The 26,315-nt window shown below is 43.2% G+C and overlaps 1 protein-coding gene across 5 annotated transcripts in view; it reads left to right on the forward strand.

Annotated features, from left to right (window-relative positions):
- CDK5RAP2 (CDK5 regulatory subunit associated protein 2) overlaps positions 1-26,315 on the forward strand; it is a 154,468-nt gene that overhangs the window by 19,196 nt on the left and 108,957 nt on the right. For all 5 annotated transcript variants that reach the window (XM_081896270.1, XM_081896269.1, XM_081896266.1 and 2 more), the window contains exons 5-13: positions 1,210-1,286; positions 2,644-2,764; positions 5,137-5,291; positions 5,577-5,739; positions 8,784-8,837; positions 11,616-11,735; positions 14,151-14,234; positions 18,705-18,923; positions 25,309-25,479. In XM_081896270.1, the coding sequence (XP_081752396.1) occupies positions 1,210-1,286; positions 2,644-2,764; positions 5,137-5,291; positions 5,577-5,739; positions 8,784-8,837; positions 11,616-11,735; positions 14,151-14,234; positions 18,705-18,923; positions 25,309-25,479 (1,164 nt within the window). The remainder of the gene's footprint in view (positions 1-1,209; positions 1,287-2,643; positions 2,765-5,136; positions 5,292-5,576; positions 5,740-8,783; positions 8,838-11,615; positions 11,736-14,150; positions 14,235-18,704; positions 18,924-25,308; positions 25,480-26,315) is intronic.

Raw genomic sequence — 26,315 nt, forward strand, 5'->3', positions numbered from 1 at the left:
GCACTCCTTGACCAAGCCAAAGGTCTTTCCTGTCCTGGATCCTGGTTCCCACAGGGCCAACTGGATGCTACCAGGAAGTCTGCAAGAAGGCATGAACACAAGAGTTATTCCCCACAGTTGATATTCAGAGGTATACTGGATTTGTATATCTGTTGCCTAGTTTGAGACCACTGATGCTGGACTGTGCACTCAGAACAAACTCAGTACTATTAAAGATTGTTATTGCCAAGACAAAGTCCTAGCCTGAATAGCAAGTCATTACTATTACTATTACTACCCTGCCTGCTGAGGACAGCCTGCACAGACAAGAGTCCCTCTAGTACATGAGAACCTTTTTCTGCCTACCAAGATGATCAAATCTGGGGCATCTCTGGGTTGCTGCTTTGTGTCCTGGTAGCTCTTCACAGGTTGTAGCCAAATTTCCAGCATCAGAGTACATTTACAGTAACTCTAGACGAATTGGATGTAATTGTGTTAAATTTGCATTTAGTCATCTCTCCTAAACCAGGGATGGAGAATCTCAGACCCGGAGACTGAATGTGGCCCTCTAGACCTCTTTATCTGGCCTTTGAAAACACTCCAGACTATCTATTCTTCCCAGGCCATGCCACTTACCAACTCTGTTCCATTCTCCCCATGAGCGCTTTTGCCTGGTAAAAATGCATAAAAACTAGTTTACTGTATAAAGGTTAAATATGCATTTTCTGCTCTACCTGATTTTGTCTCTGGCTCCATGAAACACTGGCATCTGCCCCCTGGAACATTGTTTAGAATGTGGCCCTTGGGCTGAGAAAGGTTTCCCTGCCCTTGTTTTAAACAGATGAGTACAGTGGACCCTTGGGTTACGTTGCCTTTGGGTAATGTAACTTTCGGGTTGCGAACGCGGCAAACCCGGAACTGTACACTTTGGGGTTTCGTTGTGTGCACATGCACAGATGCACTCTGTCACGCCGTGTATGTGCGCAGAAGCAGGGCCTCTTCTTACGAAATTTTCAGGGTGCACCCGAACCCCTGGAACGAATTAAATTCATATCTGGAAGATCCACTGTTTTTGTTTGACTGTTTTGAGGTATAAAGTCATGTAAATGTTTCATTCCCCAGTCACTTAATGTAAATTGGATATTGTGGTGGGTGAGATGCCGGGAAGGTGAGACTCTCAAGGTTTCCTGAGCTGAGGTGGCTACTATTTTTCTTCTCTTGTTCTACTAGAACATTGAACTCAAAGTTGAATTGGAAAGCTTGAAACGAGAACTGCAGGAGCGAGAGCGATTGCTCATCAAGGCTTCGTAAGTGTCATCTTCATTTTTCATCCTTTGCTAGTAGCCCTCCTTTGAAAGTGTCATGCTCTTTTAGCAGTAGTTGCTTTCTCCCAGGTTTCTATTCCGAGATTACCCTGTGCAGTCTGCATTCCAGATGGAGTCTTTGATTAGCCTGCAGGGTTGCCATATGCCTTTTTTTCCAAGACACACTATCTTTTTCAGGTCTGGTTGTCATATGTTCTCTTTTTCCCAGACAGGTTCTCATTTTCAGGATTAAAATTTCTGTCTGGGCGGATTTTTAAAATTTGGCAAAATGTCCATTTATTTTTTTTGTTTACAGTAACCCAAGAAAATTTTCCTAATGCATTAGACTGCGATCTAAGACACCTGGCTAAGCTGGTCTGCATCACAGAATCACAACAGAACAGCATCTTAAACCAGCTAAATATTGTATAAATCCTTCTCTTGTGGCTGAACTAAAAGGTCAGCTAGACGATCATGGAGAGGGAGATTATTATTATTATTATTATTATTATTATTATTATTATTTTGTTGAAAGTTAAGAACATTGCTGCCAGCAATATATCACAGCTTCTATAGCCTACATATTGTAGGGGGTATTTAAAATGAAAGTCATCAAAGCGATCTGTAGTTAAAAGTCTGCAAATGCGTCCTCTTTTTTTGCCCTTTAAAATATGGCAGCACTAGATTAGGGCTAGTATTTTGGTTTTTGTACTGGGATAGTCACTCTTATTAAAGAGGTACACTTTTTCTCTTTATGCAATGCCAGTTAAATAGTTGAATCACGTTTCTTGAAATAACATTGATATGCTGGCACATCTCTTTGCATGTAAGTAACTTGTGTGCCACATTCAAAAAATCTTCCTCTCTCGCCAATAGGATCTTGTCATCTCTGTCCTTGAGCCAGCCTTTTCCTGAACAAATCACCATTGGTGACCAGGAATCCAGACAGACATATAAGAAATAAACCATCTGGTGGAGGGACAGATCTTTATTTCAGCTTTTGAATCCCCTGAATAATACCTGCCTTGCTTGTTTTTATATTGCTATTTTATCAGTTTTATGTTGTTGTTTTGTTTTAAATATTGTTTTGTTTTTATATTTTACACCACTTAGAGATTTTAAAAAATAAGCTGTTTATAAATGCTTTAAAATAACCAAGTAAACTTCCTCCAAGAAGCCCAGGATCATGTACATAATTCCCTTCCTATTTCATCCTCACCAAAATGTTGCAATGTAGGTTAGGCTGAGATATTGGTAATAACATTATAGTAATGCTGATTCTGATTTATTAGGTAGTGAGTGAAGTCTGGTGACAATCTTCTCCTAAATTTCTAAAAGGATCTGTGCTTTTTCTTTGCAGTAAAGCAGTGGAAAGCTTGGCTCAAGGTGATGCTGAAATCAAGCGTCTGAAGGAAGAGGCTCATAAGGAAGTCCAGCAAGTGGAAGAAAGCTTGAAGTGCAAGATAAGCCACTTAGAGGAGGCAAGGCAATATGTTTTCATAGTGCACGTGCAGGTGGTTTTATGATTTCTGCTATTATACTTTGCTGGATCTTGTAGGAGAGCACTTGTCTTTCAGTAATACTGAGAGTAAGCCCTCACTTTCCTAAGTAAGAAAAAACTCAGGTAATTCAGTCTCTCTCTGAGGTAGGATGAACAATGGACATGTAACTGTCTTTTCCCTCCCTTGGGACAGGTTGGGGTTGGGTTGAAGTTTAAAGAGGCTGGGCCAAGGCCATAGTAACATTCTTAGGTACCAGAGGCAGGTCAGGGGTGCAGGGGTGCATTTCAAAGAAGGCAAGTGGAACAAGGTACTAAGGCTGCTGCTGCTACTTGTGGTGACAGGTTGTTCAGACTGACTTATGGTCCAACCCTGAGGCCAGGGCTTCATGAGCCAAGGTGAACTGGGATATTCATATAGGGTCAGCTGGCAATTACCGCAGCTGAGGTGACACCCCTTGTTGACTGCAATGATTAGTCATGCAGGGGAAGCAGAGCACCAGCGGTGGCAAGGCTACTGAATGCCTGATTTGAGTCACACACACCGTTGCACTTTACAGTAATGTTGAAAAGGTTGGAGGAGAGGGATTTGGTTTTTCGGACGCTATGAATCTTGCAGGGCTGGGAAATCGGCTTTGTGGGGTGGTGAATGCTTTTCTCTGTGAGGGAGTCTTTCCAGACCCCATTAAAGAAGTGGTTTTAAGCCACTTCTTAAAAAACCATCTTTGGACCTGGCCATTATGGCCAATTATTGCCCACTCTCAACTCTTCCATTCTTGGGAAAGATAATTGAGTGGGTGATCGCTGAGCAACTCCAGGCACATGAAGATGCAGACCTTACAGTTGGGATTCAGCCCCCATCATGGGACTGAAACCACCTTAGTCGTGCTTGTCGATGATTTTGGGTGGACTAGGACAGAGGTGAAAGCTGTTTCCTGGTTCTGCTGGATCTCTGTCACTTTTGATACTATTGACCATGGTGTCCTTTAGGGCAAAACTAGTTTGAATTTCACATCGTGATAACTGTTTCCTAATATTTGACCTGGCAATATATTGCAAATAACAATATGATTTATGGCTAGGCCTCACACATATTGATGTGATTGATAATATCATTTAACAGTTTTAGACCCTTAAGTAGTAGCAGTTGCCAAGACATTGTCCTGTTCGCCTCTGTGTAGCTCCTGCCTTATTTCAGATATTGAGATATATCAATATATCATCATGTTTAGCTGCTGATATATCACACTATTGAAAGCCAGATATCGCCCAGACCTAGTGCCTTTCTGGACCATGTTAGGGGGGTTAGGAGCTGAGGGTTACTGTTATGTAGTGGTTCCCCTCCTTCCTCTGTGTTTGAGTCCAGAAAGTGGTGTTGGTAGGTGAGTGTTCAGACCCCTGGGCGCTCATTTGTGGGGTATCTCAGGGCTCCGTCCTCTCCCCCTTGATTTTCTATCATTATATGAAGCTGCAGGGAGAGATCATCGGGGGGGCGGGGTTGGGCTGGGTATGTGGATGATACCTAGCACTACTTCCTTTAAATTGGAACCACTGAATGCGTTGAATGTCCTGTGTGAGTATCTGGAGGTTGGATGGCAGCTAATGGATTGAGATTGAATCTCAGGATAAGACAGAAGTACTGTTTTGGGGAGATGGGGTGAGCAGGTGTCGAGGATTCCCTGGTCATGAATGGAGTAACTGTGCCCCTGAAGGACGAGGTACGCAGCCTGGGAGTCATTTTGGATTCACAGCTGTTCATGGAGGTACAGGCCAATTCTGTGTCCGGGGCAGCTAACTACCAGTTCCATCAGGTATGCTGGCTGAGACCCTATTTGCCCGCAGATAGAAAAGCTGGTGGAGGAATAGTTTAGCCTCTGAAGACTGTCAGTAACTGTCTTTAAGGTGGTCCTCCTTGAACAAAAGAACATCAAAGGTGGATTGCAATGTTAAACAGTTGAATTGGAATACATCAAGAGAATTTTCTCACAACAAATGTCTTAATTGGCTGACCTGTACCAGGATGTCTATATTATCTAATACTATTTTTGGTGAATGGCTGCAAAGTAATTATCACCCTCTGTACTTTCCTGCATTTCATTTTCTTCTGAGCTCCTATGAATAGTTCTCTTTCCCATGCAAGTATGTAGCTGTAACTTACTCAGGGCTTTACCTCTTGAATGTGATTAAGTCTATTGTGGTCCAGAAAAGTGCATGTCATATTAAATTCCACCACAAGTGGTGATCCTTGCTGGGCAAATTAGCCCAGGAGGGTCAATACTGTTTGAGAAAGTATTGCAAAAGTTCACTGGCTGTGAATGGTTGGTTCATCATGCATCTCTTATTTTCTGAGCACAGGATCTTAAGGTGGCGAAGGAAGAAGTAGAGAAAGCGTTTGCAATGACGGAGCAGGAGAGAGTACTAAGACTTGCAGCCGAACAGCAACTTTCTTTGATTACAAATAGGCAGTCAAAGGATCTGGATGTGATGACAGTGCTTGAAGAAAAGGACAGGTTAGGCTGTTATTATAGATGAGTACTCATTTTGTCAAATTGGTCCGATCTCCCTTGACTACACCCCTTACTGACCTTCCTTCATATTCCAAGTGATTTTGCCTGACTGGAATATCCTTGAACTCTGTTAATGCCTCTTGCTTTTGTTTCATTTTCATTGGGCTTGTTGTGGGGACAAGTTGTGGTAAGTCCATTCATTGACTAGATGTATCAATCGGATCTTATGTCTTTCCCTTCTGCTCTGCCTATGTCATCATCATCATGGTTCTGTTTCTGTAATTTTAGGTGTATTGAGCAACTGAGTCTTTCTCTGAAAAATAAAGAAGCTTTAATCCAGTGCTTGGAAGCAGCAGAGTCTGGAAATAGATCTTTGGAGGAGAGTTTGACAGAAGAAAAAATCCAAGATCATCCTGGTGCTTTAGTGCTTGAGAAAGAGAAGGAGCTGGAGGTGAGGACTATCAATAGGGTAGAAAGGTGGAATGCCATCCCTTGAGAAGACCCTGTTTGTCACCCTTGTTGTTTTCCCACAGTTATCTAAAGCATGACTTCCACTGAGCACAGGAGCAGTCTGTAAGCTGAGTTGATACAGACTGTACTTTTGCAATTTTTTATGCAGATACTCTTTGCTTTCCCCCTTATTTTGTTTTTATCTTTACCTTTCTGTTCCACCTTCTTTCCAAGGCCTCAAGGTGTTACACATGCATCTCCCCCTCCCCATTTTGTTTTCACAACAACCATGTGAGTCAGGGCTGAGAGAAGGCAATTGGCCCAAGATAACCCTGTGAGCTTCATGGCTGAGTGGGTATTTCAACCCTGAGCTCCAAGGACCTAGTCAAATGCTTTACATTTTACAAATACTTTACTACAACTAATCCAGTGTGTGGCAGCTAGACTGGTGACTGGGGGCGGCCGCCGAGACCACATAACACCGGTCTTGAAAGACCTACATTGGCTCCCAGTACGTTTCTGAGCACAATTCAAAGTGCTGGTGTTAACCTTTAAAGCCCTAAACGGCCTCGGCCCAGTAGACCTGAAGGAGCGTCTCCACCGCCATCGTTCTGCCCAGACGCTGAGGTCCAGAGTCGAGGGCCTTCTGGCGGTTCCCTCATTGCGAGAAGCAAAGCTACAGGGAACCAGGCAGAGGGCCTCCTCGGTAGTGGCGCCCGCCCTGTGGAACGCCCTCCCATCAGATGTCAAAGCGATAAACAACTACCTGACATTCAGAAGACATCTTAAGGCAGCCCTGTTCAGGGAAGTTTTTAATGTGTGATATTTTAGTGTATTTTTGGTTTCTATGGAAGCCGCCCAGAGTGGCTGGGGAAACCCAGCCAGATGGGCGGGGTACAAATAAATTATTATTATTATTATTATTATTATTATTATTATTATTATTATTATTATTATTTAACAGGACACCATACAGGGAATAGCCACCAGGCTATGAGCCACTTTGCTCACTTTCTCAACTGCTTCTCATTTGGTTCTTATTGGTCCAGGCTTCTAGCAATGTAAAACAATTAATGAATTCTTTCTCGAAGGCATGGGTCATCAAGTTTCAGAAATGTAGATAATTAATTGTTATTATTGCATTTATATCCCACCTTTCCTCCAAGGTGCTCAATATTGTGTAATATTCTCCCTCCCCATTTTATCCCCACAACAAAGCTGTGAGGTGGGTTACACTGTGAGACAGTGACTAGTCCAAGGTCACTTAAGTGAGCTTAATGACCAGGTATGGATTTGAACCCTGGTCTTCCAGGTCCTAGTCAAATGCTCTGAATACTATACCACACTGGTGTACCTGTTGCTTCTATGGTCATTTCTATTGCAATGCTAGTAGTTTCCGAAAGTCATACAGTGGTGCCTCGCAAGACGATAATCCGTTCCGCAAGTCTCTTCGTCTTGCGGTTTTTTCGTCTTGCGAAGCACGGCTATTAGCGGCTTAGCGGCTATTAGCGGCTTAGCGGCTTTAAGAAAAAGGAAACAAACTCGCAAGAACTTGCAAGACGTTTCATCTTGCGAAGCAAGCCCATAGGGAAATTCGTCTTGCAGAAACGACTCAAAAAACGGAAAACTCTTTCGTCTTGCGCGGCATTCGTCTTGCGAGGTACCACTGTATGTTGCTGAAAAGCTGGTTAATTTGGAGGGTCAGATAGGGTCCAAAAGGAGTCATCTTTGAACCAACCCATACATAGACCCTTCTGATGCAAATGAGGAGTTCAGTTTTCTTTTGCCTCTAAACTCGATGTGGGTGGCAGGAGAGGGGATTGGGCAGAGCAAGGTGGCACTTTGTATTGGCTGAGCAAGAGGCAAACTTGTTGCTGACACAAATACACCGCCTCCAAGGCCCACAGACATTCTGATTCCTTATATCTTTGAGGGATGCTCTGTTAGTGGTCCTTGGATATATGGTTTGTATCCACCAGGAGCCATGCATTCAATATTGTGTGCCAAGTTCTGTGACACTGCCTCCCAGCTGAGATCAGACAGGCCTCCTGACTGTTGAACTTCAGGTGCTTGACAGTGGCTTTCCTATTTCAGCAGGTGTCTTAAGTAAGCTGTACTTATGCCTGTTTATGGAACTGACATTTTCACCTGCCCTTTTTATTTTAAGTACCATATTGTTTTGGTTGATCTGTAAATTACTTTTTGGCTTCTATGGTGAAAAGAGGTTTATAAATATTGATGATAGTTTTTATTTTATTGAAAAGGGCTATTTTGTGCATAATTCATTCTGCTGCCACAGAACCAGGTGGTATATTGGTTTGAATGTTAGAACAGGACCTCGGAGCATTGGATTCAAATCCCCACTCAGCCCTGAAATTCACCAAGTGACCTTGGGTCAGTCACTATCCTATCAGCCTAACTTCCTTTCCTGAGTTGTAAGGAAAAAATAGGGGTGTGTGTGTGTGTGTGTGTGTGAACAATCACATAAGGTCCTTAGAGGAATAGTTGTGTAAATATGTCATAATAATTCCCTAGTTTCATGAGGAAAGTGTGCATACTCACTCCTTGTTTGGGTTTATGGACGCATAGGGGGCACTTCTGACTTGGTTTAATTACTCTTATCCTGCTTTTCTGTCCAGGATCTTACAGCCTCTTACATGATTTAAAACAGTAAGATGATTAAAACACTCTCATCATAAAAAGTGTGATTTCCAACCTCCCTTGATTTTTCTGCAAAGGTGGGGTGTATATTGTAGCTATAACACTTCTCAGCTTACCCTCTTCTCCTTCTCACACTTGGGTGTATGCATGTGGACATCCTGTCTAACAAATATAGGGAGTTAAATGGAGAAGCATAGCTATGCATGTGCACAAAAGCCAGATTTTTCAAATATTAATCCTTGTGGTCTCCTGGGATGCATATTTTAATTATGTATATTTCACACATATAATGCTTTTTCTTATTGGAAATAAAAGAACCTGATAGCTGTCTACCTAGCTAATAATTGACACTGGAGTGAAAACTGGATTATTTTATTCCTTTAGGCGCTCAGAACAGAATTCTACAATGCAAAACATGACTTGGAAAAAAAGATCGCAGTACGTCTTGAATTTTCCCTTTCCTTTCTAGTTGTTGTGTATTGGGAAGTACAACCTTTGCAAGTGTCCTTTTATTCTACCATGAGTAGGAGCTGAAGCTCATGTTGTTTCCAAACAGTTTTTAGCCAAGGAGAGAGCTTCCAATATTAAAAGGTTTTGCAAGGAGTGCAGTGTGTGTTGTTAAGCTTTGTCAGGCATTGGTCAGGATGGAGAACTTGCAGGCTTCCAGATGCTTATTGGACTCTCAATTACCCCAGCCAGCATGGCCCATAGTCAGGAATGCTTGGAGAACCGACATTTTCTGTCACTGTCCCCTGTCCCATCCTGTCCTGTCCCACTATCCCCCTGCTGCCTGCAGAGACTTCATCAATCCTCTGCTTCCATCACCTGGAAGAGCCAGAAAGAATAAATTGTCCAGTTGAGGACGCATACCACCCTCTAGGAGATGAAAACATGCCTCAGGACCCTAGATGCTAGGTAGCACAAATCTGTAGAGCACCATTTGGAAAAACCCGTTGCGCCCGTGGCATCGAAGGCCTGAGGAGTGGATATTTTCCATTGATGTCCTTTCCACATGCCTTCTTCCTTTTAATCTTACATCTGTTACACACTGGTTTTCACTTGACCATCAGCCACCTTGCTTGCAGAACAACAGAAAATAAATAGTAGAAATAAGTATTGTTTTATTTATTTTAATTTTTATATCATGATTTATTATATAGCACTTAATCATCAAAACCTCTTAAGTTGTTTAATATAAATTAAAAGCTACCGGTAACCTTCTTTTAACACCTGCTTTCAATGTGATAGTCTTCAAAATAAAATAATCAGTTTTAGCAGCATACATTGTAAAGTTACATGTCAGATATGCACATCTGAGTAGGCTTGCTTAAAGAAGCAAGTTTTTAAAGGTAAAGGCAAAGGTACCCCTGACTGTTAGGTCCAGTCGTGGACAACTCTGGCATTGCATGCTCATCTTGCTCTATAGGCCGAGGGAGCCGGTGTTTGTCCACAGACAGCTTTCCGGGTCATGTGGCCAGCATGACTAAGCCGCTTCTGGCAAACCAGAGCAGCGCACGGAAACACCATTTACATTCCCGCCGGAGCAGTACCTATTTATCAGCTTGCGCTTTGACATGCTTTCGAACTGCTAGGTGGGCAGGAGCAGGGACTGAGCAACAGGAGCTCACCCCGTCGCAGGGATTTGAACTGCCGACCTTGTGATCGGCAAGTCCTAGGCTCTGGTTTAGGCCACAGTTCCACCCACGTCCCTTTTACAGCATACATTGTAAAGTCAAGTTACATGCATGTCAGACATGCATGTCTGAGTAGGCTTGCTTAAAGAAGCAAGTTTTTAGGAGGTGCAAAAAACTCTACAGTGAAAGTGCCTTCTTAATATTCATCATAAACACAGTGGGTAACCAGATACCTTTGGGGACACTCTGGCCCTCCCCCTTCTCTACTGTGGTTCTCCAGTAGCTGGTATACAGAGGCACATTGCCTCTGATCCTGGAGCTATCATGCAACTGCCATGACTAGTAGCCCAATAGCTTTATTGTCCCTCTATCAGTTTCTTATTCTCTTTTCAAACCATCTGAATTGTTGGCCGGTGCTACATCCTGTGGCAGCATATTTCACACTTAATGTGCTGTGTGAAAAGAGCTTGGATGAAGAGTCTGTTTAGTTCAGCGTCCTGTCTCCCACAGTGGCTGGGAAGCCCACAAGCAGGGTGGTTGCCTGGTGTACTGCCTTTGAAAACAGAGCTTCTGTTTAGCTTTTTTGGCTAGTAGACATTGATAGACCTCTCACTCGCCTTTCTAAAGCCACCCAAGCCATCTCCACAGGCCTGGGGTCTTGCCATGTGGAGAAGCACATGGAAAAAGCCTCCACCTTTTATCTGTCTTGCACCACTAACCATCTGTTCAGTTCTCACAGCTAATCTGGCCTCTCATCACTCCATCAGTGAGATGCTTATCTTCCCTCCAGCAAACATGCCACAACATTGTGGAATGCAGTGAAGCATTCTGGAGGCGTTGTGGGACTGAGCCGATTCAGAATCTGTTGGATCCCAAGTCAGTCTCACTGTTGTCATGCAGTGGCACTGGGCCCAGTTGCAGTGTCAGCTCCAGGATGGCACAGCAATCCTACTGCCCCCCCCCCCGCACCTTCTGCCCTGGACAGTTCTGTGAAATCCCACTTTGGCTGTGTTGTATTTCAGCCTTAAAAGGTAGGATAATAGGCTAGAGTTGCTTTAACCACATTATAAATGTTAAGGATTGCTCCTTTTGTGCTTGACAAAATATTAGGTAAGCAGCATATATGCAAGATAGGGCACCTTTGCCAGGAAAGCTTCAGGCCTAGTTCTTATGGTGGCCAACCTGCATCTATATTGTGCCACTTCAGGCAGGAGGTGGGAACTCACATGAGAGAATGCTGCTGTGTATCCAAAATTCTATGCACTTAGAAAACAAGCTTCTCAGCGAGGGTTCTAACCTTGCCATCTCCCTTACACATTAGTTTTCTGAATACAGAGATTTCCGAGTGGAGGAACATTCAGCTACAGAACCCCCCTACCTCGCCCGCCATAGCGTGAAGTGGCCCAGCCCAGGTAGAGATTTCCTATCTCAACAGGCTTGTGGCAAAGCTTATGTGGTCCAGATTGCAGTTGCCCTGAGTGAGGAGCTGTGCTCTTGCTTGATGCCTGAGAAATTATTCTTAATATAGAAAATGTGTGTCTTGAAAAAAGGATAACTGTATGCATTTACTTTTAATCCTCAGTCACTCCAGAAGGAACTTCATGAACGAGAGATGGAGCTTTCTGTCGAAAAGATAAATGCTTTGAAACGAGACAAAACTATCCAGGGATTAGTCCTTGCTGTAAAAGTGAAAGAAAAGGAGGTACATGGATTATGTTATTCTGATAAAAATGTATTCAAGCTATGCTTGATAGTAAGAGATTGAGGGAAGGGCAGGGTGGACATTCTAGGAAGTCTTGAGGGTTAAGAATACCTACTTAGAGCAAGAGAAGGGAACATTTTTCAGTCCGAGAGCCACATTACCTTCTGGGCAACTTTCTGAGAGCAACATGCCACTGCTGAGCAGGCCAGGGGCAAAAGCGGATGAAACAATGGATGTATATTTTCCCTTTAACAAGTAGGCCCCACCCCCTCTATTCCCCCATCCAGGAAAACAAGTGGCAATATCAATGTATCAATACATCGCCCAGGACCAGTTTCAGGGCCAGAGTGTGATGTTGCCTTCACCCAGCGGTATATCATGGGTGAATCTGCGGCTGCTCCTGACTCAGGAATGGTGGTGCCTTCACCTGCGATATACTGCTGGGTGAAGGCTCCATCACGCTCAGGCCCTCAAACTGAGGGAGGAACAAGCTGTGAGGTGCCAGAGCTGATGCAGCTCATTTTCTCCCTCGGAGCACCAGGTGCCCATGTGCACAGAGGAATGAACTGCACTGGCCCCGGCCTCGCAAGGCGCCAATGTGAAACTCGTTGCTCCCGCCAAGGCCTGGGCCTGATACAACTTGTTCCTCCCTCTGCTTTTCAACATTCCAATGTATCACTATATCACGATGTTTGGCTGGTGATACATTACGATGTTGAAAAGCTGATAATCAGCCAGCCCTAATTGGAGGTCAAAAACACATTTAGTCCAGGTAAAAATACTTTGTGTGCAAAGCAGGGTTTGTGAAGTTTGACCCAGTGAGAGATTTGAGGGCCAGGTAAAGAGGTCTGGAGCCCATGGTTGGCCCCCACCCATGATCTAGAGATAGAAAAACTCTGCTGGATTAGAGTTTCTAGTGTAGTATCTCACAGATGCCTCCAAGAAGTCCAAAAGTAAGATGCAAAAGGAATAGCCCATTGCCATGGTTGTACTGAAGCTGCTGGTATTTAGTTGTTTGCTGCTTCTGAAGATGGAGGTTCTACTTAGCCATCATTGCTGATATATGCTTGGGTTTAAGGTGGAAGCTAATATAGTATTCTGCACGGGGAAGTTGTATTCTTATAGCTGTTGGATTTTGGTCTTCCTCCCCTGAAATATAGAGAGTAATATTGGCAAATACTGGGAACACTCCACTCATTCCTGTACACCAGGGGTCGGCAAGGTTAACCTCGCCTGGGCCGGTTCACTCTAGCAGAGATCCCTCCATGGGCAGGATTGTGAGTGCGCGCGCCTGCGATTTCTGGCGTCTGCATTTGCGCAGGCATGATTTCCGGTGTCTGTGTCTGCGCAGACGCGATTTCCTTGCCGTGCGGGCGGCTCAGTTTGGGGGCAGCTCATGGGCCGGTTAAACAACCCCTGTGGGCCGCTTGTGGCCCATGGGCTTTAGGTTGCTGGCCCCTGCTGTAGATTGAGGGCATCCTCAACCATCCAGGGTGTCATGTGTTTTGAGTTGTGCTTCTGTGGGCACAACTGCAGAGCCAAGCAGGGGGAAAGCATCAAAAAGAGGCATGGTAATGGGACAGGATCAGGTTTCCCCATCCCTGTTGCAGTGGAGGCTCTGCCCCACCTGGCACAAATTATGAAATCCAAGGTGTGCCAGTCTCACTTCCAGGCAGCAGAAGCATGTTCCCAGATCTCATGAGAAATGGCAGTCTTGAGGTTTCCGAGGTGAAACTGGAAAGCAAAGAGGGATGGAGAAGACAATTTGGCTCTTTTTGGAAATATCCTACTCTCATCTGTCTGTGGCTTGGGTGCAAATCCCTGAGCCAAGAACCCTGCACTGTGCTCCCACAATCTCCTACAGTAGTCAAATGATGGTTGGGTTCCCTAGTGTTAGTTTGAACCCAGGGTTGACCTTTTTCTTTCCAGGTTGTTTCTTCTTTCTTAGGCAAAGGCTTTGACTCCTCCATTTGTTGGTTATAGGCCAGGGATGGGAAACCTTGGCCTGGAGGTTAAATGAGGCCCTCCAAGCCTTTCTTTCTGACTCTCAGGAATCTCCCAGACATGGCCCCTTACTATCTCTGCTTTGCACCTCGGATGTATTTGCTGGGCTGGAATGTGTCCTTAAGCTCTGATCATGCCTTTTGCTTGCATGGATGGATAACAGAGAGGGGTGTGCAAGTGTGTATGGGGAGGGCAGAGCAAAGATTGGTACCAGCCCAACTTCTGGAAGTGGGTGGGAGAGACTCCTCATTGCCCTGTCCTCTCTCTCTGAAGAAAAAAGAACATTCCTGGGAAATGCTGACATTCTTTTTTCATATGGTTGTGGTGGTGCTTTTGTTCTTGCCGTCTCTTGGCTCTTGTGTGTCTTTCACATCCATGAGATTTCACCCCTTTCTGTGTTCTTTCGTTCAGAATGAAAAACTTTGCTCTGAAATTGAAGATTTAAACACATCATTGGCTGAAGCCACCCAGAAAATTCAGATGCGGAAATTCAAGGTGAGACAATAAGGATTATTATGGATACTTCTGTTCCTCCACCCTGTATTTCCAGGCATAATCAGAGACTAGAATCAGAGAAGGGACCCAAGAGTCATCTGGTCCAACCCCCTGCAATGTAGAAATCTCAGTTAAAGCACCCATTACATATGGCTATCCAACCTCTGTTAAAAAAACTTCCAAGGAAGGGGAGTCCACCACCTCTTGTGGGAGTCTGTTCCACTGCCAAACAGTTCTTACCGTCAGAAAGGTTTTTTGAATGTTTAGTCAGAATCTCCTTTCTTGTAACTTGAAGCCAGTGCCTTCAGTCCTACCCTGCAAAGCAGGAAAAAACAAGCTTGCTCCCTCTTCCATGTGACAGCCCTTAAGATATTTGAAGATGGCTATCATATCTCTGGTGCAGGGGGTCATGAAGAGTCAGACACGACTAAATGACTGAACAACAACAAAAATCATATCTCCTAGTCTCCTCTTTTCCAGGCTAAACATACCCAGCTCTTTCAAGAGCTCCTTGGAAGACTTAGTTTCCATACCTTTGATCATCTTGATTGCCCTCCTCTGCACACGTTCCAACTTGTCAATATCCTTCTTAAATTGTGGTGTACAGAATAGGACACAGTGTTCCAGGTGTGGTCTGACCAAGGCAGAATAGAGTGGTACTATTACTTCCCTTGATCTGGACACTATACTTCTATTGTTCAGCCTAGAATAGTGTTAACTTTTCTTCCCTGCTGCATCACACTGTTGACTCATGTTAAGATTGTGGTCCACCAAGACTCCCAGGTCCTTTTCACATGTACTGCTGGTAAGCCAGGTCACACATCCTATATTGGTGCATCTGTTTCTTCCTGCCTAAGTGCAGAAACTTACATTTGTCTTTATTGAGATTCATTTTTCTAGCTTGTACCCAGTTCTCCAATCTGTTACAGTCATTCTGAATTCTGATTCTGTTTTCTGTGGCATTAGCTACCCCTTCCAGTTTGGTGTCATCTGCAAATTTGATGAGCATCCCCTCAATTCCTTCATCCAACTCATTTATAAAGATGTTAAACAACAATGGACCCAGGACAGAACCCTGTGGAACCTCTTCTGTTACTCTTTTCCAGGATGATGAACCATTAATGAGTACTCTGGGTTCAGTCAACCAGCTACAAATACACCTAACAGTTACCTCGTCCAACCCACATTTTACCAGCTTCCTTGTGAGAATATGATGGGGGACTTTGTCAAAAGCCTTACTGAAATCAAGATACACTGTGTCCACAGTATTTCCCTGATCCACTAAGTTTGTAATTCTATCAAAATAATAACTTATTTCTGAGAAACCCATGCAATCACAGCATCCTTTCTAAATGTTCACAGACCAACTGTTGAATTATCTGTTCTAGGACCTTCCCTGGTATTGCTGTCAAGCTCACTGGTCAGCCATTATCTGTGTTTCCTTTCCCCTCTTTTTGAAGATGGGGACAATATTTGCCCACATCCAGTCTTTAGGGACCTGACCTATTCTGCAAGAATTCGCAGAGATAATAATAATAATAATAATAATAATAATAATAATAATAATAATAATAAAAAATAATTTTATTTATATCCCGCCCTCCCCAGCCGAAGCCGGGCTCAGGGCGGCTAACAACAATCAAATAATCAAACAGTCAAATAATCACACATTCTAAAAATATTTCAGTGTGTCTGGGGCCGAGTCAGGATGGCCATCCATCAACAGATAGAGTTGGGTGTCATCAGCATACTGATGGCAACCCAGCCCAAAACTCCGGACAAGCTGGGCGAGGGGGCGCATAAAGATGTTAAAAAGCATCGGGGAGAGAATCGTACCCTGAGGCACTCCACACACCAAGGAATAGGCAAAGGATCTGAAATTACACCTGCAAGCTCCTTTAGTTCCCTTGGATGCAGCTCATCAGGCCCTGGAGATTTGAATTCATTTAAAGTAGCTAGGTGTTCCCTTACTACCTCTTTTCCTATTTTGTGTTCCCTCCTTTCATCATCTATTCTGTTATCACCAGGTTGGGCATCACTGAAGACAGAGGCAAAGTAGGTGTTGAATAGTTCTGCCTTCTCTCTTTCACTCAATAGCATTTCTCCATCTTCCCTATGCAGAGGACCTATCACTTGCTTGTTCTTCCTCTTACTTTGGACATAGCCAAATAAACCTTTTTTTTATTATTTCTAACCTCTCTTGCAACCCTGAGCTCATTTTGAGCTGTAGCCAGCCTGATGTTCCCCCTGCAGCTGTTGGCTACTCCTGTATACTCCTCCTTTGTGATTTACCCTTTCTTCTATTTCTTATACATCCCCTTCTTAACTCTCAGCTCATCTGTAAGACCCTTATGCAGCCACACTGGTTTCCTTAGATGCCTCCCACTTTTCTTTCTTGCATTTGGGCCTTCAATTTTTCTCCTTTAAGAAACTCCCATCCTTCTTGGACTCCCTTCTCTTTGAGTATTTCTAACCATGGGAACACACTCAGTAGCTCCTTCAGCTTTTTGAAACTGGCCTCCTTAAAGTCCAGAGTGTGTATCCGACTACTCTCAGTTTTCCCTTGCCTATGTATCCTGAAACCCAGGAGAACATGATCACTTCCTCCCAAGTTTCCGAGCACTTCCACTTCATCGATCAGTTCCTCCCTATTGGTTAGGACCAGGTCCAAGATAGATGATCCCCTTGTTAGTTTTTCCACTTTCTGGGAAATGAAATGGTTAGCAAGGCCATAGAGGCATTTGTCAGACCTTACAGACTTGGCAGAGTTTGAGTCCCAACAGATATTGGGGAAGTTGAAGTCCCCCGTGAAATATATTTATTGCTGATGGGCTTTTATTTTTTGCCGATGGGCTATTTATTGCTGATGGGCCTTTGGAATTGGTAAGATTAGTTAATAGATAGATCTGTTAAGTCACTGTTGCTAGAAGCTCTGACTGGTTTTTTGCCTATCCGTCACTGCTGGCTAATGTGCTTTCTTTTGATAGACCAGGGCAGAATCATTTCCTGGATTACCCATCAGGGGCCCAGTTGGGTCCCTCAGCAGTGGGTCTTGATAACCTCCCTAGGTAGACATCTAACTGTGCTTTTGTGGATTGTAAGCAAAATGTTTTTAGGAAGAATCCATGGCTTCTATATTTCTCTGTGGTAGCCAATCTCTGTGTGGGGTGTACCACTTCAGAATGCAGATGAGAGGTGGTGGGCTCGTATGATAGAATGCCTCCCCATAAAAATATTCCCTGCATGCAGAAAGCTAGCACATTTGAGGAAAGGCAGCCCTGGAATTCTCCGCCCTTGACATATATAGGGCTGTATGCAACTCGGTTATACTCAAAGTATGTCCATTTAAATTAGTGAACCTATTGTTAGTGATGTCATTCAGTTGGTCTACTCTGGGTACAAGTAGCATTGAATACCACTCAGTTTTCTATGTGCAGCATTTTTTAATTTATGGAGCACTGTTCAGCTATGCGAACCCTGTCTGAAGTAGTACAGCCTCAACATGTCTTTTTTTTAAAAAATAATAATTATTTATAATATTTTCAAATTTAACAATAAAAGAAAAACATTCCATTTGAATTATACATCCAATTCTAATCTTTCCACTTTCAGACTTCCTTCAGCCTTTCTGGAAATTTTCATATTTTCACAATTGTTCACATTTCTTGCATCTGTATTTTTTTTTTTACCAAATTAATCTTAACAATTATTATAAAACAATATTTCTTTCCATTATTATTACAGAGCTTCTTGAAAACCTACAAATGTTAATTGAGCTTCACATATATTCTTAATATACTCTGTAAATTTATTCCAGTCCTTGGTAAATCTCTGGTCTCGCCGGTTCCGAATTTTCCCCGTAAGCTTGTCTAGTTCTGCGTATTCCATCAACTTCATTCTCCATTTTTCTTTCGTCGGGATTTCTTCCTGTTTCCATTTTTGAGCCACCAAAATTCTTGCCGCTGTTACTGCAGCAGCCTCAACATGTCAACCAGTTTGGTGTGACTGTTGAGTGGCTTAAGAGTGTGCCATCCACAGTTTTCTCCATAGAACTAAAGAAGCTGGAAGAGAGTAGGTTTTGTTAATTCTAAATAGATCATCTTCTCCTTTTCCTTAGCCTAATAGCTCACAGTTGTGAGGCTAGACATAAACAGAAAGCCCATCTGCAAGTTTTTGTTGTATAGTAGAAACTTGCCTGATGCTAAAATTACTTGCCCTAGGCAAGCAGCTAATAATAAACCTGCCTTTAGAAGTCTTAATATGTTCCTGAATGTCTGTTCTACAAGCTTCATTTGGAGAATATTTGTGGCTAGGCTCTTTCGCAAAACAGTTTGGGCAACTGGGCTTGTCTTGCATTTGTGACATGAAAACTATGTTGATGTAGAGCTGTGAAAGGCATGAAAATAAAAGAGAAAGTTGTCTTCTATGTTGCATGACTTGTGCTAACTGAAGTCACTGCTTTTTTTCTAGGGTGTTGAAGATCCTCAGACTCTCTTGATGGAAAAAGAAAGTCTCCTGGCGGATTTGCGTTCTGAAAACCTGACCAAAGATCTAGAGAACCATAATCTTCAAAGGAAAGTTAAGAAGACGGAACAAGAGTTGCATGATTTGAATCTTGAGAAAGAGACATTGGTAAAGGAACTAGAAGAGGCTCAGCTACAGAAAAGTAGAAGTGACAAAGCCATTAATGTTAGTATTCAATTTTCCCTGTGTTTAAGAAATGTGGTTAAAAATAGTTTGCATAATTTGTAACTTCCTAAACATGAATATGAGTTTAGAGCAGGGAGAACTCACTGGAACTCAGTTCCGGCACCTCTCAGGTGGGCGCCATTGCCATTCTAAGAGAACAAGGGAGGTATTCATGGTGAGTTCCGGCACCTCTTTTTCTTGAAAAAGGCTACTTTGGAGATAAAAGGCAGTCCTCTTGCAACCCCTCCCAGACTTCTGCTTACTCATTGTACCCACACAAATAGAACCTGTTACAAAATGTTGAAGTTTGTACTGCTCTGTTCTGGCTGCTTCAATCCATTCCACTCCCTGCCCCCTACACATGGGTCTAACAATTACTCTAATGTGAGTGGAAGTGAACTTTCCTTACCTCCTCAGTTATTTTTCATCCAGCCCTGTTTCCTGTTCCAATCAGAGTTGGACTAGAGGAGAGTAACTGAGTCTTGAGAGGTGATGTGGGAGGGGATTCAAGTACTCTCACTTGTTTTCTTGTTAAAATGAACACACCGTATATGTGACCTGGTCCAAAAGTGGCTAATTTATTTGGTGTCAGATTTGGTTTAGCCCCTCATTCCCCTCAAGGCCACTTGTAATATTTCTTAAAGCCAGCAGAGGGGTCCCTCTGTTCACAGATCCAAGGCATCTCCCTCTCTCTGCCATAATCCACTTATACATGATAACTGAATTACAGATGCAGTCTCTTGTCTGCTGGTTCTCTGATTCTCCACTCTACTACGGGGTGAATCTCTGAGACACCATCGAGACAGCCTCTATCATTAAGACAGGAGTTGGCAACGATGGAACGTTTATAATAGTCTGAAGATAATTTTCAGTGTCTGCATTTACCATAGTCTGCATATCTGTTTTGCCATCATAGCAGGCACCAAACTATAGTGGTTTCAATGTGTTATTCTTTATTCAAAAAATGGTTCTCTTAAATGTGAAAAAACTTTGAGCTACCTACCCTTTGAAAATCATTATGGTTTTGGTGTGTGGAAAAAAGATAGTAAGAATATGAACATAGGGCTTCCAACTCTGCCTTTTTTTTTTTTTTGAGGAATAGACTATTGTTGCTGGTATTGGCCTGTGTACTGACATGACATCTAGTTAGTGTGCTAAGTTTTGCTTCAGTTCCTCACCAGTGCTGGCATGTTCACTGCTGCCTTAGGAGCATAGGTAGTCGCCTTGCACTGAATCAAACCCACTGGCCCATCTAACTCAGTACTGTATGCACTGACTGGCAGCTGCTCTCCAGGATTTTAGGCTGGATTTGTTATTGTGTGTAAGGGCTGGGTGCAGATTTGCCCAGCAGAATTATTTGTACCTACCTTGGCTTGAGCTAAAGTTCCTAGGATTTTTCAAAACTTGTATTCAACTGATGTACATTTGTAGTGTGGACATGCTGGCTGTATTTGCATGTCACAGTAGACCATGGTTTAGTACAGGGGTGGGTGACCTTCAGCTCAAGGGCCACATTCTCTCAAAGGCATCCTTTGGCGGGGTGCATTCCAGTGCTAGGCATGGCTAGATGCAAAAGTAGGCAGAGCAACAGATGTGACTCTTTACCTTTGTACAGGAGGTTACATTCCAGGCATGCACAAGCCAGAGATTTATACACACCTCCATCTATCCACCTACACCTCTATCCATCCAAGTAAGCAAGGTGCGTTGTCACATTTCAAGGACATATTTTGGCCAGGCAAAAGCACTTGAGGAGGGCTTACACCTGAGATCTTATAGAACTGCTGCCTGTCAGAGTAGACTATACAGGATTAGATGGAGCAATGGTCTGATCCAGGGGTCAGCAAACTTTTTCAGCAGGGGGCCAGTCCACTGTCCCTCAGACCTTGTGGGGGGCTGGGCTATATTTGGGGGGGAAATTGAACGAATTCCTATGCCCCACAAATAAGCCAGAGATGCATTTTAAATAAAAGCACACATTCTACTCATGTAAAAACTAGGCAGGCCCCACAAATAACCCACAGATGCATTTACAATAAAAGGACACATTCTGCTCGTGTGAAAACATGCTGATTCTCGGACCGTCTGCAGGCCAAATTTAGAAGGCGATTGCGCCGGATCCAGCCCCCGGGCCTTAGTTTCCCTACCTATGGTCTGGTCTATATAAAGCAATTTCATGTGACTGTCCCTTCTGCTTTTCCCAAGGATGACAAAAAGCCTGGAATGAGAGGATTAAGGAGTTATCTCTCAGGATTTCCACAAGGCTGAATTCATCATTGTGCCACTTTATGACCTCTTAGCTCTTCCCACAGATGTTTGCTCAGAGGACCAAAGTCCTTGCTAAATGATCTGCAGCATCCTCAAAAATTGAAGCCTGATCATCTTTTAATGCGGCCTGCTGTATCAAACACCAGAGCAACTGCTGTGAGTTGAATGCATTTCACCGGAAGCCTGGATGTGAAAATGTTTGCCCATTGAACAGGCAGGCAAGAGTAAAGAGCACACGGCAATATTTTCCTTATTTGACAATTTGGAACCCATTTGAGGGCTGTGATGCAAAATCTCAGTGAACGTTCTATTAACGTTAGGCAAAATGGTTGCTGTGCTGTGTTGCCAGCCCATAAAACTTCAACAAAATGAACCGTGCCAGGTTTTTTTTTTTTTTGCTCCTTTACATCAAATTCTGAATATAGAAGGGAAATCTGAGCTGCTGGCTGGGAAATTAAATGATCTCTAAAATAGAATCATTGTAGAATCAGTGGTCCTTACACATAGTTGGGTAGAAAAGCCACACTGTTGCATATCCATGGGGAATCAGTGGGGAGCCGGCTGTGCAATTGCCTTCAACCACCCTTCTTATAGGCCCAAGCCAGCTGCTTCTCCTCCTTGTGCCACACACACTTCAAGGGGGCAGGTGAGCAAGGAGTGACGGGGGAGGGGGGAGGGCTCCAGGGCAGAGGCAGTTTTAGGGTAGTGCAACTAGTGTGGTTGCACTGGGCACCACGCTGTAGGAAGTGCCAAAACAATGCTATAGAGCAGAGCATGAGAGGCGGGGACTGCGCCAAATTTTAGCTTTCACAGAGTACCACAGAAATTTGGGAGCCCAAAGCCTGCCACTGGGGTTGACACTGTCCAGGGGTTGACAGTGGGCGCTCTGTTGAGGTAAGGACCTTGGCAGGTGGTGACTCCTGAAGCTTTGCTATAAGGCAGGAGTGAGGAACCTCAGGAACCAGGGTCAAATATAGCCCTCCAGGCCCTTGAACACTGATAGTGCCTTTTGCTTGTCTAGATGGGCAGACAGGGGTGTATGGATTGAAGATGGTGTATAAAAGCACAAAATGTACATTTTTTGTTCCACCCGCATTTGCCTCTGGCCCCACCTACCTCTGCTATGTGATCCCTGGAAGGTTGCCCGAAAAAAAAACTTTGGCCCTTGAGCTAAAATATGCTTATCAGCCCATGGTGTAAGGGAAGCAAAGCAGCCTGTAGCAAGTCTCAGGAACTAAAAATAGAGGCTGCAGCAGTCCATGGAAGACCAAAGGCCAAAGAAGCAAAGGATAAAGCCAAGGGGAATGAAGCTGAAATGTGTTAGTTATGAGCCTAATCTGTTGCGATTTTAGAGCTTTTAAATTTATGCTGTGTGAGTGTGTGTGTTCTTTGGGGGAAGTCTTGTGCTTGACTCTGATTCAGAGTCTTGACTGTGGCTGGATTTTAGAGTCATGATACTAATAGGCTACACAGTGAGCTTCGTGGTGGGTTTTAATCTGATTATTTTCCTTTCCAAACCCAACAATATATAATTGCTATGTCACAATAATTTCCATTTTCTCTCCTTGGGCCGGGTTTGAAGGCGGATTAATCTTATCTGTAGGAACTAGAATGATTCTGAGCATATGGCTACTTATGCACCTAAAAACTTGATTCTGGCATCCAGTAAAGTACAAAAATATTTTCAGTATTAAGGCTAGTTAATTAGCTCTACCCAGTTGTATTCTGTGTACTTGACTCAGCGCTAAGACTCTACTGTGCTGTATCTATGGAGTGGATTGCAGATTTTAGTGTGCTTTTTGCTTTTTGTTTTACTCTGAAGTTAACATTTTGGGGCTTTGGGTGGATTTCACAGATGTTAGGAAATCGCCAGAGACGATGGAAGAAAATGGAGCCTTGCGGATGACACAAAGCTCCTCTGACAAAGCATTAAAAGAATTTAGCAGGAAACACAACTGGACCTTTGGGGTACACGCAGCAGAGCTTTAGTCTTTCTTTAAGCAAATCTCCAAATTCCGGAATTCTTCCAAGCCATTGAGTCTGCAACACATTTGCCAGCAGCTGTTTAAAAATGTGCATCTACCAAATAACAGCTGGTTTAATAAGGTGCATCTACCAGTAACTGTCCGTCATCTCTGATCAAATGGTTGGGAATAAACAATAGGTTATTGTGTGGGATCTATTATGTGATGGTTGTCCCACCACCCCTGTCCTCAATCTTAAAGGGTCTGGAGCTTAATATTTTAATTATTCATTCTTTTCCACCTTTTTTCTATTTGACCAAGGGGGAGGACACTTCTCTGACCTTCAGTCTGAATTCTTTTAAGAATGGCTTTCCCATTCATTTTCTAAATTCAGTCATTATTCATCACAGAGCACTCCCTGGAAAAATGAGTTGTGGTGGTCAGGAGGTATTTGGCAGAAAGCATCTCTCGTGGAGAATTGGCTCATTCTGTTTGTTGAGACATAGAGACCACTCACTTTCTTTGTAAGTTTGGGTCGTTCCATTGGAACCTGGTCCCTGAAAAGAAAATACATTTCAGTTAAGATAACATAGTGTTTCATTAGTAGAAGGGACTCCAAAATCACTCAACTTGTTTAACCAAAAAACCCAGGCTGTATAATTGGGATCAGTTAATTTTCTTTATTTAGGAAGCTGCATTATGCCAAGTCAGATTGTTGGTCCATCTAGTTCAGAATTCTCTACACTCACTGGCAACTGATCTCCAGGATTTCAGGCAGGAAGTCTCTCCCACTGTTCCTGGAGATGCTGGGTACTGAACCTGGTGCGTTCTGCTTGCAAAGCAGATTGTCTATCACTGAACTATCAGCACTTTCCCTTTGTTCCATGTATATCCCACTTTTTCTTCTATGAAAGATCTTGAGGCATATTCGTGTTCCTGTGTGGTCTTGTGTTCAGATAAAACTATAACACCAGAATTCATTCAAAATGCCTGCCGTGGTGAATGCCTCCAATGGCATGAAGCCAAGCGCCTAGGCGATCTTCTTGATAGATAAGGGTTGTACGTGAACAGTGTAATGGCTACTAATTGTCATGGCTAAATATTATCTCATGTCAGTTGCTGTGGATCACAAGCAGTGGAATGATGCTCATTGAAGGTTTGTCAATTAGGACTGAATGATGCACTGCCCAACCAATCACCCTCTGCCTTCAGCCATTCCTCCTTATTACAACTGGTCCAGGAACTGCAGTGACTGTCAGCTTCCTGCTTTTCAGTGTTGCCCTTTGTAAATATCAGTTGGGGGTGGGAACAAACCCAGAATTAATTAACTGCATTTATTATTAGCTTTAACTTCACAAGTCAGTTGATCCATCTTCATCAACTGTTGACCTCCCTGCCTTTTGCCCTATTAGTCCCAATGAACATCAGTCTCCATTTGTGCTGCTCTTGCATTCATGTCCTGCTATTTGGTTGCTTGCTGAGAACAATTCTGGAGCATACATGTGTTTGGTTCTGATTCTTATGTTTTTCTGCAGTGGAAAATAATAAGTGTGAATTCAGATTGGGGAAATAGTTTATTTTTAAAAATTATAAATTATATTTAATGCTTCTTGTTTTGATGTCTTCTAAAATACAAGGGGCTGCTGCATCAAACTAATTTCTACTCAGAGTAGACCCAATAAAATAAATGGACCTAGGTTAGTAACGAGCATTAATTTCAGTCGGTCTACTTGTGAGTAGAACTAACATTGTTTAAAAGCTTCAGAGTAAGTGTGGTGTATTGGTTACAATATCAGACTAGGACCTGGGAGACCAGGGTTCAAATCTCCACTTATTCTTGAAGCTCACTGGGTGACCCTGGGCTAGTCAGTCTCTGGAAGCCAAGCGTCCCTTACAGCATTTTTGTGAAGATAATATGCGAGGGGGAGAACCATGCACACCACACCTTGAGCCTGGAGCAAAAGTAGAGTAAATGAATGAAAAAAAATCTTTAGAATGTTTAGGAATGTAAAACAGTAAAAAGTTAACCCTAACTTGAGCTGTTACTTAAAATGATTTATTTCATCTTTGTTTCAGTTCACAGTCCCCCCCTTTCCTTTTCTTTACTTGATTCACTTATGTCTTGTCTCCCCCATGTTCTCTTTCTTGGTTAGGACCTTAGAAACCAGCTAGAGAAATTTCACGATGAAATGGCTGACAAAGAAAAGGCCCTTGAGCTTCATTACAGTGTTCTTTTGAGTGAAGGCAATCAGAAATTGCAGAGCCAGGAATTAGTCATCACACACCTCACAGCCAGCATTGCTCAGAAGGATGAGTTACTCCAGGTAGGAATATTGGAGCAAAACTGAAGTGCAGGATTTTATACAAGGGTTTTTAAAATGTTTACATTTGCTCCCTGTTCTTTTTACCATATATGCTGTTTTAGTTCACTACTTTTGATGAGAGTTGTGGCATGTTTCACAAAGTCTCATGTTGCAATAGTGGAGAATGGGTTGCTCTCTAGATGCTGTTAGACCTCAGCTCCTATCAGCCCCAGCCAGTATGGCCAGTTGTCAAGAGATGATGGGAGTTGTAGTCAAGCAGCATCTGGAGAGTCACAATGGGTTTCTTTCGGATGGGGACAAAATACAGGAGAGGTGCTGGTGCTCACATTCACATTTTCATGTGCTCTGAGGTGGCTTAAGAAAATTCCCATAAATCTGCTATCTTCTCTGCTAAACTTCTGTTTTCACAGTTGGAAACTGTGTCTGGTCCTTCCAACCACTACGCAAACTATTTTTGTGTAATTGCATTAAAGGTGCTTAAAATATGTTGGAAAGGAAGGGTCATAGTCAGTACTTTTCCCCAAGCCAAGTAGGTGTGTGAGCTTGCTATGAAGTTGTTATAGTAAGTTGCCAGGCGACTCTGGGCAGCTTTGAAAGATGCCGGTTTGACAATAGCTGCATTCATCGCCTGCAGAAGTGCTAAAAACTATGGCAAGCTGTTTGCCAGGCTCAGGGGTTTTCAACCTTTTTGAGTCTATGGCTCCCTTGACCAACTACATTCGTTCTGCAGCACCCTTGTGGGGCTCAGGAGCCCAGTTATGTTATCCCTTGCCTGCAGAGTTGGCAGCCCCTGAACCCTTTTTTTAAAAAAAAATATTTTTATTGGTTTTTACACA

This window comes from Podarcis melisellensis (assembly GCF_964234715.1).
Source record: "Podarcis melisellensis genome assembly, chromosome: Z".
NCBI classification, from domain to species: Eukaryota; Metazoa; Chordata; class Lepidosauria; order Squamata; family Lacertidae; genus Podarcis; species Podarcis melisellensis.